Source organism: Hesperophylax consimilis, chromosome 14 (genome assembly GCF_061612785.1).
Source record: "Hesperophylax consimilis isolate HC1 chromosome 14, BYU_Hcon_1.0, whole genome shotgun sequence".
Taxonomy (NCBI): domain Eukaryota; kingdom Metazoa; phylum Arthropoda; class Insecta; order Trichoptera; family Limnephilidae; genus Hesperophylax; species Hesperophylax consimilis.
This window is the reverse complement of record NC_142849.1, coordinates 31971670-31985182: the sequence shown is the minus strand read 5'-3', so window position 1 is coordinate 31985182 and position 13513 is coordinate 31971670. Positions and strand designations below refer to the sequence as shown.

General features: G+C 32.4%; 1 protein-coding gene across 1 annotated transcript in view; it reads left to right on the top strand.

Annotated features, from left to right (window-relative positions):
• The window catches only part of LOC149418197 (neuropeptide CCHamide-2-like), a 75875-nt gene extending 65227 nt beyond the window's left edge, over positions 1-10648 (top strand). The window contains exons 4-6 of the mRNA XM_089639362.1: positions 5312-5524; positions 7799-7878; positions 9443-10648. Of these exons, the coding sequence (XP_089495488.1) occupies positions 5312-5524; positions 7799-7878; positions 9443-9508 (359 nt within the window). The 3' untranslated portion in view covers positions 9509-10648. The remainder of the gene's footprint in view (positions 1-5311; positions 5525-7798; positions 7879-9442) is intronic.
• Positions 10649-13513: the final 2865 nt, after the last annotated feature.

Genomic DNA, 13513 nt, shown 5'->3' with positions numbered 1-13513 from the left:
TTTTTTTTTATCTAGATCACCTCCGTTTTATGTTTCTCTGAACCTTCTAGTGGCGAATGACCCGATGCCAATGGTAGCATTTTTTCTACAGACATCGTTGATGTTTTATATTTAGATGAGACATGAAGCAAAAAAATAGGTTTCACTTTTTTACCTCCAATTGACCTCTAACACTCTGACCGTATTCGAACCAAATCTACAGAGTCCGGTCTACGCACAACGCTTATCGGGTTCAGAATAGTTCGACGAGATGTTAGTAAGCAATGGCGCCTCTAATTGTAAAGCTCAGTGGCAGAAATCATCTTTGGAAACAAGCGCAATGAATCAGATCGTTGCTTTTAAAATCAGGTTGCCCTTCACCAACTAAAATACAGTTTCAGGCAATAACCCATAACCAGTTCTAAATATATTTTTAAACGGATTTCTATTTAAAAATCAAATTGTTCGCTTTCGGGAATAGCTCATAATATGGTCTTAGAGAAATCGCTGTATCTCCCTTACTGTATTAGTGAGAAATATTAAGTAAACGATGTTAAAAAGAAAAAAACATGCTTTATATTCATATTTAATTTAACCACAAAATAAATAAAATATATACATCAATGAATCTAAAGATTCCGACCACAATCAGAGGAAAAAAATTATGTGATTTTTTTATTAATTATTTTTATTTGAGACGACAAAAATGAGAGGTGGAAATTATGTTTATAAATAATTATTATTTTACAATTAGCCTTTTAAAATAGGTGTTTTTTTGCTAATTATAAATTTAGTTCAATTTGTAGACAAAAAATCGCAAGGTGAGCCATTTTAAATACATTTTTATTTTTATTTTCAAAAAGTATGTATTTATTTCTAGTATTAAAATTTGAAAGCAATTTCATCACCATTCAAAAACAGTTCCTAATCGAATACGTTCAAAAATATTAATTTTGTTAGGTTTTTAATGCAAAGCGAAAATACAAACACAATCTCCGACTTAAAACGGATAGTGTCTTTAATATATATAACGGTCAATATGCCAAAGGCTTGAGGGGTCATGAAATTATCGAAAAGCAGTTATGAGGTTTTGCCCAAATACCACGGAGTTAATAGTCTGGAATATAAATAATCCCAAGGTCTCTAAATATACGGTTGTCCCTCCTTTAGGATCTAGAGATATAATATGTTATGCAAGTCTTGAGTTCTGATAGATATTAGTTCCAATATATTAGGGTCTTACGCAAACGAAGGAGAGAAGAAAAATGAAAGATCGGAATTTAGAAGAATTTCTTTTGGCAATAGCAGTGTTCAAAGAATTTTATTTGTTTCACCCGATACAGTTATTATTTTTCCGAATATTCGTGACGATTATTTATAAATGATTCACAGCCCACGTCCCATTTGCCAACATTCTTCACCTGATCTAATTGGGGTTATCATATATCATTTTATTACTAACCAATTACGTGGGAGGAACCGCTTAGCATTCACATCAAGTAATTATTCAATTAAAAACGTTTTATTTTCAACCCCCTTTTAAGGACAACACATTTATTTATTTATAAATAAATTAAATACTTTGTTTACATCATTTTTGAATAATAATAATTTACATGTTTCAAAACCAATGGCTTCTACACCAGAGTAAAGAATTACAAAATATATGAGAATAGACAAATAAGTTAAGTTAATACAGTGTTTATGGGCACAATTGAGAATTTTATTGTGTGTTATTTTGGGGAGAATGAAGAAAAATATATAACAAAATTTTGAAAATTAAACCGAACACGAAAAAGCATAATATGTTTTTTCGATAGCTCTCAATATTGGGTGCGTTGTTTTGGGGATAAATCAAAAAAATGTTTGAATTATTTTTTTTAAATTAAACCAAACGTGAAAGAGCCCAACAAATAATAATAAAAAATATTTGTTTTTCATTTGTTCTCAACACAGAATGTTTTAAAAAATGTTATTATAGACTGCGATTTTCTGATTTTTTAGCTTTGGTCTGTTGTTCTTGTGCTATTGACATCATCGGCACTGGCTTATATTTGATATCATTCAAAACTTGAATAAGGATTCCAGACTAAAATAGCCAACCAAACTGTATGGTAATATTTTTTTTCGAAACACTTTTCGCTACACACAGACATTTTCTATACTTAGGACGGGTTGTTTCTGAGAATTTGAACAAGTCATCACATTTCAACGTTCATTTTCGGGTTCTGTGAAAATCCTTTTCAAAATTTGTCATTATATCATTATAAGCTAGTTACTTGACAGAACTGAAATAATAACAGAACTTGAAAAAATACTTCATAGCACTAAAAAATTAACTATGAAATTCGAAGAATTGTTCATATTCTCCGAAACAATCTGACCTAAGCAAATGTCTAATACCTTCGGATTTGTGCTATTTTATTTATTCAATTTTTATTTGTATTTTTTGCGAATTAATTTACTCATTTTAAATATCATATAGTTTAATTATTGAAGACAATATTAGCGATTCCCATATGAAAATCTGAAACAGAAAAATAAATCAAAACATTTGGTATAGCTGTGCCCCGGCAAGGCAAGGATCCTTGGTTCGAGTCCTAGATGTGACCTATCTTTTTTCTGTTTCATTTGTCTTCGATAATTAAATTTTACATTTTCAATATTACAATATAACATTTGAGGTTTTATTCATTAAGTTATTCCAAAAGATAAACATATGGTTTATTTGCGGCCCGTTTCATAGTGGAAGATACTCTCGGTATCTACCTGGTGTAAGAGCAAATCAGAATTGAAACGTTCTTGAAATAATGGATTTTGCCGTGTTTAGTGACCAGATCTGAATAGCCAGGTACTTCCTCACCTTCCTCTTCCCCATCTCTCTCCCCTCCCCTCCTTCTGGCTCACAACATACCCATGCCATATAGTCTCACTGGCTTCAGACAGTAGGGAGCGGTTACACATGAAATTTTTTTGATTATTATTATTTACAACAAATTTGATTATTTACCGTTAAAATATAATGAAAATATATATTTTTTTAAAATTATTAGAAAAAGCTTTTTGGCACATATATCTGTCGTATATAATTTAAAATTCACACCAAAAAATACTTTTTTTAACATTCATTATATTGACATATTAGGGTAAGATTAACCTAAAAAAATATTATTTGGTAAAATCATGAACAATTAACTTCTTTAAAAAAAGGACAGTCATAATTCGCCCCCATTATTCACGTTCATTTGCTGATTACGTAGTCATTAGTCCTTTAAATTTAGCCAGCCCCGTTACACCACCCCGAAGGCACTTTACGCGGTGTTTATCGTAGATAACAACTGTCCCTTATGCAGATGTCAGTCAGGTATAATGATGACATCAAGTTATGAATTGTGAAGCAAAAAACCGCCCGCGTGATATGTGTAGGAACTGTTAAAAAAAACGCTGTGAAATGGCGCAATGGTTACGAGTAGTTAACGTTAACGTTACCCAACGATTCGGACAGTCTTAGGACAGCTTCAGGGCAGATGTGCGATGGTGATGGACTCTGAAACGTTGGCTAAAGAAGGAGGCAGCACAACACAGCAAAAAAATCACGATAAAACTTGTGGTAGTGAAAATGTCAAATCACATCTAAAATAAATTTATTTTTAAACTCTTTGAAAGAAAATCTTGCTTTAAAGTTATTTTTGTGGCTTGGCGTTATATTAAATGTAAATTTTTAACTGTCAAGTTCTAAATCTGTCTGCGTGAAGAGTAAAAAAAACACCATTTACTTTGAAATATTCGTGAAACTGAGCTAAAGAAGCTTTGAATCGCTGTCCGAAACGTTGGCAAAAGAAGAAGGAAGCGCAATACGGTATAATAACCCAAAAATTAATCACGATAATAATTTTGACCGAGTATTTTTCAAATCATATCGATAATAATGTTCTTGCTTTTAAGTTATATTGTGGATATATTCAAATCTTGAGTATTTAAAAGACAGCTTCCGTGGTTGAGGTGTAAGGCTCTCGACTAGCAATGCGGATCTGGCGCGCGCAAGTAAATTTTATATAATTAAGTTTAGTTATTTCAACATTGATTTATTTTAAAATAATACATATTTTAAATTTAAAGTGTGAACACCACCATTGAACACCATTCAAAATTAAAACGTTGCTTGAAATGGCTTTAGCCGTGTCTAGTGACCATATCTGAATATCCAGGTACTCCACCACCTTTCTCTTCAACAACTCCTACTCCTCCTCACTTGAAGGTAGTAGTCTCACCACATACTGATACTGGGGATCCCATAGTCTCACTGACTCCAGATGGTTGAGAAAAATTATTATATATTTTTTTAATAGATCTAGTAATCATCTCACTTCCCGCTTGGGTAGGCAGTGTAGGCGTGTAAAAATATTTGGATTTTCATGAACACGTGTTCCGAGATCGTGAAAAAATATATTCGTAATGACGAAATTATACAATGCTCTAACAAATCAAACACGAAAGTTGCAGAAATGAATATATTTAAGACAAAATTAAAAACGTGGTCGAGAAAACAGAGTGATAATCAACTTACAAATATTGTGAAGACTGTGTGAAGATAACTTCAACTAAATACAAAAGTTTAAATAAAATTACAGGCCGCCTCAGAACAGGAAACCCTAGTGAGGAGGACAGTGAAAAATCTTGAATTTTTCTTTATATTATACTCTATACCTACATCAAATTTGGCATTGAAATTAATAAAAGATAAATTAAAATCCTGTTAATTCATTCGTGAGGCCTTTAATCCCGTTTTTAACCGGATTACAAATAATTTGGAAAGATTCTTAATAATACTCATTTTTCTCCGTGTGTAATTTTATCCTGACACCACCTCAAAAGAGTGTAGAAAACTCTGGCAAAGCAACATAACATATAGTTAAGTGTATTATTTTGGTGACTCGAGGACCTTTGGTGTCAAACACGAGGAAGAAGAGTAAAAAAATGTAACTATTCTATTTATTATTTGATGTCAAACATGAGGAAGAAAAGTAAAAAAATTTAACTGTTCTATTAATTAGTTGATGTCAAACACGAGGAAGAAAAGTTAAAAAAGTAACTGCTCTATTTATTATTTGATGTCAAACACGAGAAAGAAAAAATGTAACTGTTCTATATATTATTTGATGTCAAACAAGAGAAAGAAAAGTAAAAATTTTTAACTGTTCTATTTATTATTTGATATCAAACACGAGGAAGAAAAGTAAAATAAATGTAACTGTTCTATTTATTATTTGATGTCAAACACGAGGAAGAAAAGTAAAAAAATGTGACTGTTCTATTTATTATTTATTTCCAGGCGGCTGCTCATCATTCGGCCATTCCTGCTTCGGGGGCCACGGCAAGCGGTCCGAGGGGGCCCTAGAAGGTGCTCCGCCCTCTCTGCGGGAACTGGGGGCGCTGGGGTCACAGGACGGCCAGGAGGAGGTGGCTGTACCCCGCCCAGTGTACCCACCGACTATCAGGGACATCTTGAGCGCTGGAGATGATATTATTCCTGTCAGGAACGGAGGTGAGAATAACAACAAAATTTATTTAAATTATTAAAAAAAAAATCTCACTACATCCAAAAATATGAAATAGGCTACATTGATGGATATTGGATACTTTTCATATCGTCCCGCTGAAAGACTACCATTCAGGCGATACAAGACTTTAATAACGGGGGTTTGCCCGAAGCTCGCATTTTAATTGATTCCGACGAATTTGTAAATACAATACCTTTCTTGTCAGACCGATACCCACAAGTTAATATTAATGATTCAAATATATTACTTAAAGTGAGTTGAAAATTTTACTATAAAATATATTACATAATATGTATTTATCAAATGGAAAAAAGCATCTTGGTGATGATCAAATAAAATGATGTTGATTTTTTTTTAACTTTAAAAAGAAAATATGGGACAACTCACAAAAGCGCCCCCGTCTTTAGAGTGTTAAAGCAGGGGAGCTTGTCACCGCCCAGTTAGACAGAGTTATGAGGCGGGTTGAGTTGGGGGATGTAGGAAGGGATATATAAATTATTAAAAGGTCTTGAAGAGGCCCGGATTATATGACGGAGGAAAAACAGAAGCCGGTAACGCTTTCCACCTACGAGTAGAGTCGAAGAAGCGGCCCGTTCGAGATTGCACGTGCACCGGGGATCAAATCAGGTTTCATTAAAATACTTGTAGAACACTCTCATTATGCATTAGAGATTGCAATCGGTCTATTAGCCATGTCTCCTTTGCACATAATCAAGTATTGTGTGGCACCGACCCAGAGGTAGCTCCCATATTTAATAATTGGGCGTACTTGAGTTGAAGGTTCAGAGAGCAGCTCGTTTTTATTGAAGAATCTGCTAGTCCTTTACAAGACAAGTTACTTGAGTTACAAAAACGTGCAGCGGATGAAAAAATAGAGGTGTCTAGAAATTTAGTACAGAATGCATTAACGAGAGTAGTGGCAAAACCAGGTAAGAAACTGCTTTATCACTTTGTTTGGATTGGAAAGTGGTTTCCTTTTGATATAACCGGAAAAATATTTCAAGGAAAGCACCACCTCTTGCCATAATAATATAACAATATTATTTTTACGCTGTTAAATAATAAACTAAACAATAAACATTATTAATAATAATACATCTGAAACCCTCTTTGAAAAAGCAATTAATTAATTAGACATTACTAATAATTTATTGATTAATTTACGTAAGTGTTTGTATCAACTCAACCTTGTTTCTAAACAATTGTCAATACGAGAGTGATTGAATGTTCTTTGTTTTACGAATTTATTGTCTAAAAATTGTTAGACGAAGATTAATTACGTAAAAATTAAATTAACTTTTTTTCAATTTGAGCACTTCTTTCAAGTTGAAATGCGTCCATTAATGGCCACGAGCCATTGAATGATTTTTAGTTTTATTTTTGCTTGTACCCACACCATTTTCTTTTCAACTTGATACATAGTTACCAATATGAAATAAAGAACAGATTCCAGTCATTTTACATTGGAAATTATTCATAAAAATAATAAATTATTTGAAATTAATGTTTAAGTGGAAAAAATTGCACATTCGGTGCATCCGTAATAAGAATCCGTGGGTCGATTAATCATTCTTTATCGTTTATTAATTGCTTTTGATGATCATTACATGTGTTTTATAGCGATCACTTTCTTTGTTACCTCAAAGTTCTCTACAAACAAACATAAATAATTTGGAACAAATGACATTATTTGATAAATGACATGTATTTAAAAAAAATTATATATAAAATATATTTGTAACATAATAAATATAAGTAAAGAATAAGTAACATATGCTGTCTAAACAATCCTGTTTAGAAATAACATAAAACCTGGATATGCCAGTCAAATTGATTTCCAATTTGTTTATGAAAGAACTGGTGCACCCCGCAATGCTTTGCCATCGCTAATGTCTTTCTATGTCATCTCCAACTTCTTCCACCATTCACTACTGTATACCAAAATGTTACTGTTGAAAAACTACATTACTTTGACTCTAATTCGACTCCATATCTCACTCCTGTACAGAGATATGACGTTAAGTATTCCTCGAGCGTCCTCGACTTTTTCCACCATTAAAACTGTCTAAACACTCCTGGCACTAATAAAAACAAAAAAATTCAGCAATATCGGTCGAGTTTTGAAAGAATTAAAGAAAAAAAATGATCTTCCTTCGGGCATGCGTACACACCTACAAAAATTTCGGATCATCTTTAAGCAATTTCGAAAAACAACAAATAACATAGTTCTTATCTAAATATTTTCATTTCTTTTCTAGGCTTCTCAGACAATAGCGAAGAACAACAGGGCAGCGTTGACCAGATGAAATATCACTTCTCTCCCTACCTGAGGCACTGGGTAAGTTGTACCTCCCTATTATTCATAATATAGATAAACAACACCCTTTGTAGTTTTTTACACACGCAGCATAAAGGGTGTTTGATGAAAAAACAAAACTTATTTAACTTATAACTATTCGGTGTCTACATCGCTCTTCTATTTGGGACAGTTTAATCGCTAGCAGGAAAATTTTGAGGATAAATTTATTTCAACACGAGTCAAATGCGGTACATTTTAAAAACATCAAACGTACGTAATACGTCAAACTTACACTCGTTAATTTAACGAAACACCTAAGAGTAACTGTATATTTTAAATCGGGAGCCTCTCCGAGATGAATTACGTAGTTTACCTGAACTTTTTAAGAATATTTTCCTGTGAAGGCCAAAGACAACCTTTTTAATAACTTCAGATTGAGTTTTTTGGTGGTGACCTTCTAGGGAACTAGTGGTGTCTTAAATCATTTTGAAAGGCACAGGGGAATAACAGACTCACGACTAAAACCATAGCATTCGAAAAATGTTGTCATAATTAGCGCTTTTTTTTAAATCAAATTTTGAGGTAACGTGCCTTTGTTTAAGAGTTTGTTTTTATTCTTTATAAAGTAAAATATTAAGGGGCTTTGATATATTATTTAGCAAATGGTTGGCATAAACCCGACCTTGAGTTTCCACTTTGTTTATTGTATACAATATACAAAGCTAAACGCCATGTATGAGTGACCTCTTACACTAACATCAAGGATATTTAAAAATATTTTAGTTTTTGCCGTTTTCACGGGGCAAAAAATTTTCTTAAAAGTGTACAAAAAACTCTGAAAGATAATTTTCTTTTAATTTTCTCAAGTTTCTCAATGTTATTTTATTTCGTAATTGTAAAAAGCATTCACTTTGTGGCTCATCATAATTTACAATAAAAACACATAAATTTGTTTTTGACCACTATTGTTTTATTTTCACTCTCCCGGTTTCGGAAGAACCCTTCCTTCGTCAGGAGAATTTTAAAAACTGATCAACTACACAAAATATTGACATATATATACAAAAATTTTAAGTGTTTGAGGGAGGGGTGGACAAAGTGTAAGGGGTAATTACAGGAATTCCAGGAAGAACAGAGCGGTTATCTGGAAATATGTCTAGAATAGGACTATAAGACAGATTAATTTGGTTATTTATTATACTGAAGTTTGAGGGATTTTCTGATTTCAAGTGCTTCTAAATTATCTAATTTTTTGCCTTTGTTACTACGGTGAAGAATTTATGAGTCTTATAGTCCTATTCTAGACATATTTCCAGTTAACCGCTCTGTTCTTCCTGGAATTCGTGTAATTACCCCTTACACTTTGTCCATCCCTCCCTCAAACACTTAACATTTTTGTATATATATGTCAATATTTTGTGTAGTAGATCAGTTTTTAATATTCTCCTGACGAAGGAAGGGTTCTTCCGAAACCGGTAAAGTGAAAATAAAACAATAGTGGTCAAAAACAAATTTATGTGTTTTTATTTTATTTCATTTCTCATCTCATCTTCTGTCCCTTGTCTCCACTCCAATAAATCATGATTTTCATTTATTTTTCCAGTTGATCGCGTTCCGGAAGGCCCAACAGCAATTGAATGGAGAAGGTTACCCACTCAATATGTTCTAAGTCCTCCTAACAAACCGACACTTAAGCTGTTAAATCCGAAGATACTGACATATTTATTTATTTACATTTAAAAAAAATTCTATTAATCGAAATGTACCTATTTGATTTCTGATTAAGGCATTTTTCTGGTTTTCTTAACGAGATACACTTGAAAATAGAATCTATCTAGGTACATAATATAGCCAATAGATTTTCAACGTTGAATTTGATGAATTGCATTTGATGACCTGTGCTTTAGTAAATTCGTGAAGTACTTAGATAGAATTTGATGTTTGATGTCAAGTAAATTTATACTATATTAATAAAAACTGTCATTGTATTACATAAGCGCATACTTTTCATTAACGTCCTACCATCTTAAGAGAAGTTTATTTGTAGCAACTAACGTCATTTTCAGATATACAACGTAAAGGATTTATAGTTTGTTTTAAACTTAATCAAGTGACACATTGTTAATTTTTCTAGATCATGTAAAAAATATTATATCATGAACAACAATATTCCAACCTGTTTCGCAACAAACGTGCCTTTGTCAAGGAAGATTTAAACTATTTAAAAACATTAAGACATAAAAAATTGAAATCTGTTTTTTTGTGGAAACTGATTGGGGTGTGGTTATAAAAATGTGGCACAAAAAGTGACTCCGTTTCATTTTAAAATATTCATAAAAAAATTCAAATCAAGTCACTAAATTATTTAGAATATTCATATGTCTATAGATGCTAATTGGAAGGCATCATATTTTTTTTTATTCTTGAGATAATTGACGAAATATGTTTTTCATTCAATGGAGTAGTTTATATAATTGACCTGTCACATTTAATCTTGTACCTAAGGACTTATTTATGATAGATTATGATGAGAATCCTGGCTGGTGTTTGTTCACAAAATTTTGTTTTTAAACCAATAAAATATTGGTTGTTGTATCTAGGTACTGCCTGATTTCATAAAACAATGTGTTAATGTTTGTGATTGCCTTCAAAATTTTGTAGAATGTGTATATTATTATTATTCCATGGCAATGTTTATAAGTAGTTACAATTGTTTTATCTGGTTCTTGGCCGAAGCAGATTTGATTTCTTCCACTGTGCGAAATAATATATTTTGAAACTTTAATCTTGTGAGCAAATAAGGGATTGTTCGTTGTAATTTTACTGTTAATATAAAAAAAAATCTTCTGTTGTTGTATTTAATATTATTAAATAAAATGAGATTTACGTCTTGAGATTATTTTATTGATTAAAAATAAAAATAACTGTTTCTACCCATATATTTTTAAAATATGAATAGGTACCACTTAATAGTTTTTGCAAGGAAACAGTTTGACCCCAATTGTGGTATATTTGGGGCTCGATTGTTTGAATGATATTTTACAAGAAAGAAATTGGGAAGTATCTGGCTATTATAATAATAATAATTGAATAATTTGCATAGCGTCGTTTTTGTGAAAAATCACCTCAAGGGCGCTGTTCAATTTATTATGAATTCCTAGTCTCTCTCTAATTTTATTACTTAAAAACAGATTTCATATTATTTACAAACAGATACAGTTAAACTTATTGCCTGGCTTGTCACTTCAGATAAACACACTTTTAATTAAAAAAATATACCCAGATGAATTCGCACCCAGAGGACACGGATAGTAAAAACACTTGAAATTGATTTTTCATTTGCTATTTTACTAATGATATAACATTTTTTAGAAAATTAGTGGCAATAGTATAGTTGATATTTCTTTTAGAAGATTTGATAATTTAGGACTGGATAATTTTAATGACCTGAAAAAGCTAACAAATCTAACCAAAAATATTAACATTTTCTACACATTTCGTTATTTACAATGTCATGGACTGTGGAGGTGAAAAGTAAGTATATCTGAGTATACACCAAATAGAATTACGTATTTGTAAACAGTATTATCGACGGCCGGCATAGTCCAGTGGTAACGCATTGGACTGCCATTCCGAAGGTCGCGGGTTCGAACCCGGCGTGCGCAAATAAATTTTATTTGATTAATTTGTGTTATTTCACAATTAATTAATTAAAATAATATATAGTATATTTGCGGCACGTTCCAGAGTGGAAGATACTACCAGTATCGCCCTGGTGTAAGACCACCATTCAGAATTGAAACGTTGCTCCAAATGGCTTTAGCCGTGTTTAGTGACTAGATCTGAATAGCCAGGTACTTCCCCACCTTCCTCTTTCCCTTCCCCACTTACCTTCAGCCTCACAACATCCCCCAATTGGGGATGCCATAGTCTCACTGGCTCCAGACGGGAGCAGTTGGGACTCTTGTGAGGTATTCACTATAAAAAAAAATCTTTGTGGTTCGCTCCTAACGAATGAAGAGTTCTTCCGAAAGCGGATGAGTTTATATAAAAATTAAGGGGTCAATAACAAATGTGTTTATATTGTACATTAGTTATTTTTTACACCTGCAACTCTGCTGAGGAGATATTTTAAAATATGTACGAAAACTAAATTAACATATAATTACTTAAAAAGGTGATCATTAGGACAATTTTTTTTTTTTAATAAAAAACGACATTCAAATATATATTTTATTCAATTCGTATTTACACAATTCTTACAAGACATATTAACAATCCATATCCAACAACAAAACATCAATACACCAATTACAATAAATAAAATAAAAATTTAAGTTTGTGTCCAATGTACAACACCAAATTTGATTGAACGAAACCTTAAAATTTGATCGAGCGGACACAAAATTAAAGTTTTCTATATTTTTTTAATTTTCCACAACAATGTTACTGGGTAATATCTTTTTAAATATAATATATATTCATAAGTTCTAACCTTTCAGTTAATCGAAAAAAATCACAGAAACCTCTTATTATTATAAATAATTTTTATATACCTAATTATAATCATTCTTAACAGTTAAAAATAGAACTGACAGTTAAAAAAATTGTGGAGACGAGATAATACCCTAAAATAACGTTAAAATCTTAACGACGTAAGTGAAGAAGCCGTGCACAAAAACATTCAACGCTAAGTTCTGGTGTATTGGACAGAGCTACGATTGAATTTGCCCTAGCAAATCTCTAAAATAAAGCGGGAATCTTGACGGCACAAGTGATGAAGTCGTGTAAAAACAATATTTGTAATGGACGGACCTATGGTCGAATTTGCCTTAGCAGACCTAAAAAAATGATCTTTCCTTGGGGTTTATTTGAATTATTCTGATGAATGCATTACTAAAATCTCAGATCTATCTAGAACGATCCTTCGGGATGTTACCAACTACTCGTCTAGAAAAATAAAATCTGGTGCTTCCCTCTAATTAGACAAAGGTGGCAAATATAATCGTTCAATCTCGTTAAAGTCGTGGTGCGAATTATTGGTAGTGATGTGTAAAAATTTCCGCGTACATTCCCGAAACGGGAATTTTCTTCTTAATGGTGAAATCCCAAAGAGGTTGTCTCCTACAACGAAATTTCATATTATTTACAAATGTTAAATACTGGATAGAGCATGCTGAAGACAAAACTTTTAGAATTTTTGGAAGATATCTAATAGTACCGAAGGTATGAGCTGTCGAATTGTTAATGTTTGCGGCCGGCCACGTGATAATGGCACGTACATTGTACAACTTAGAAAAAAAAAGAAAATCTGGATTACTTTCCAAAAACAAATTGAATGTTAACATATTTATATGGTTTACGTTTGTTGCAACCCATAATGCCTTATTCTAAAAACTCAAATTCAAGCTCGTTCGGCCACATATTGTCGAAAACGTCGTGACGAAAAATTCACAGGAAAGTTGGTGAGCGATTAAAATACCGATACACGACAGAGAGTTGGCGAGCCAAGGCGAGAGCAAGCGAGACGAGACGAGAGCATCTTGAACACAATGATATCGGCCTTTTGTGGGGTGCCTCAGCGAGCATGAACAACCGGCATTAGTATAAGCAAAACTGGAGACAATTATTAAGGGTGGCTAACACACCAGGGTGGCTAACACATGGAGGTTGC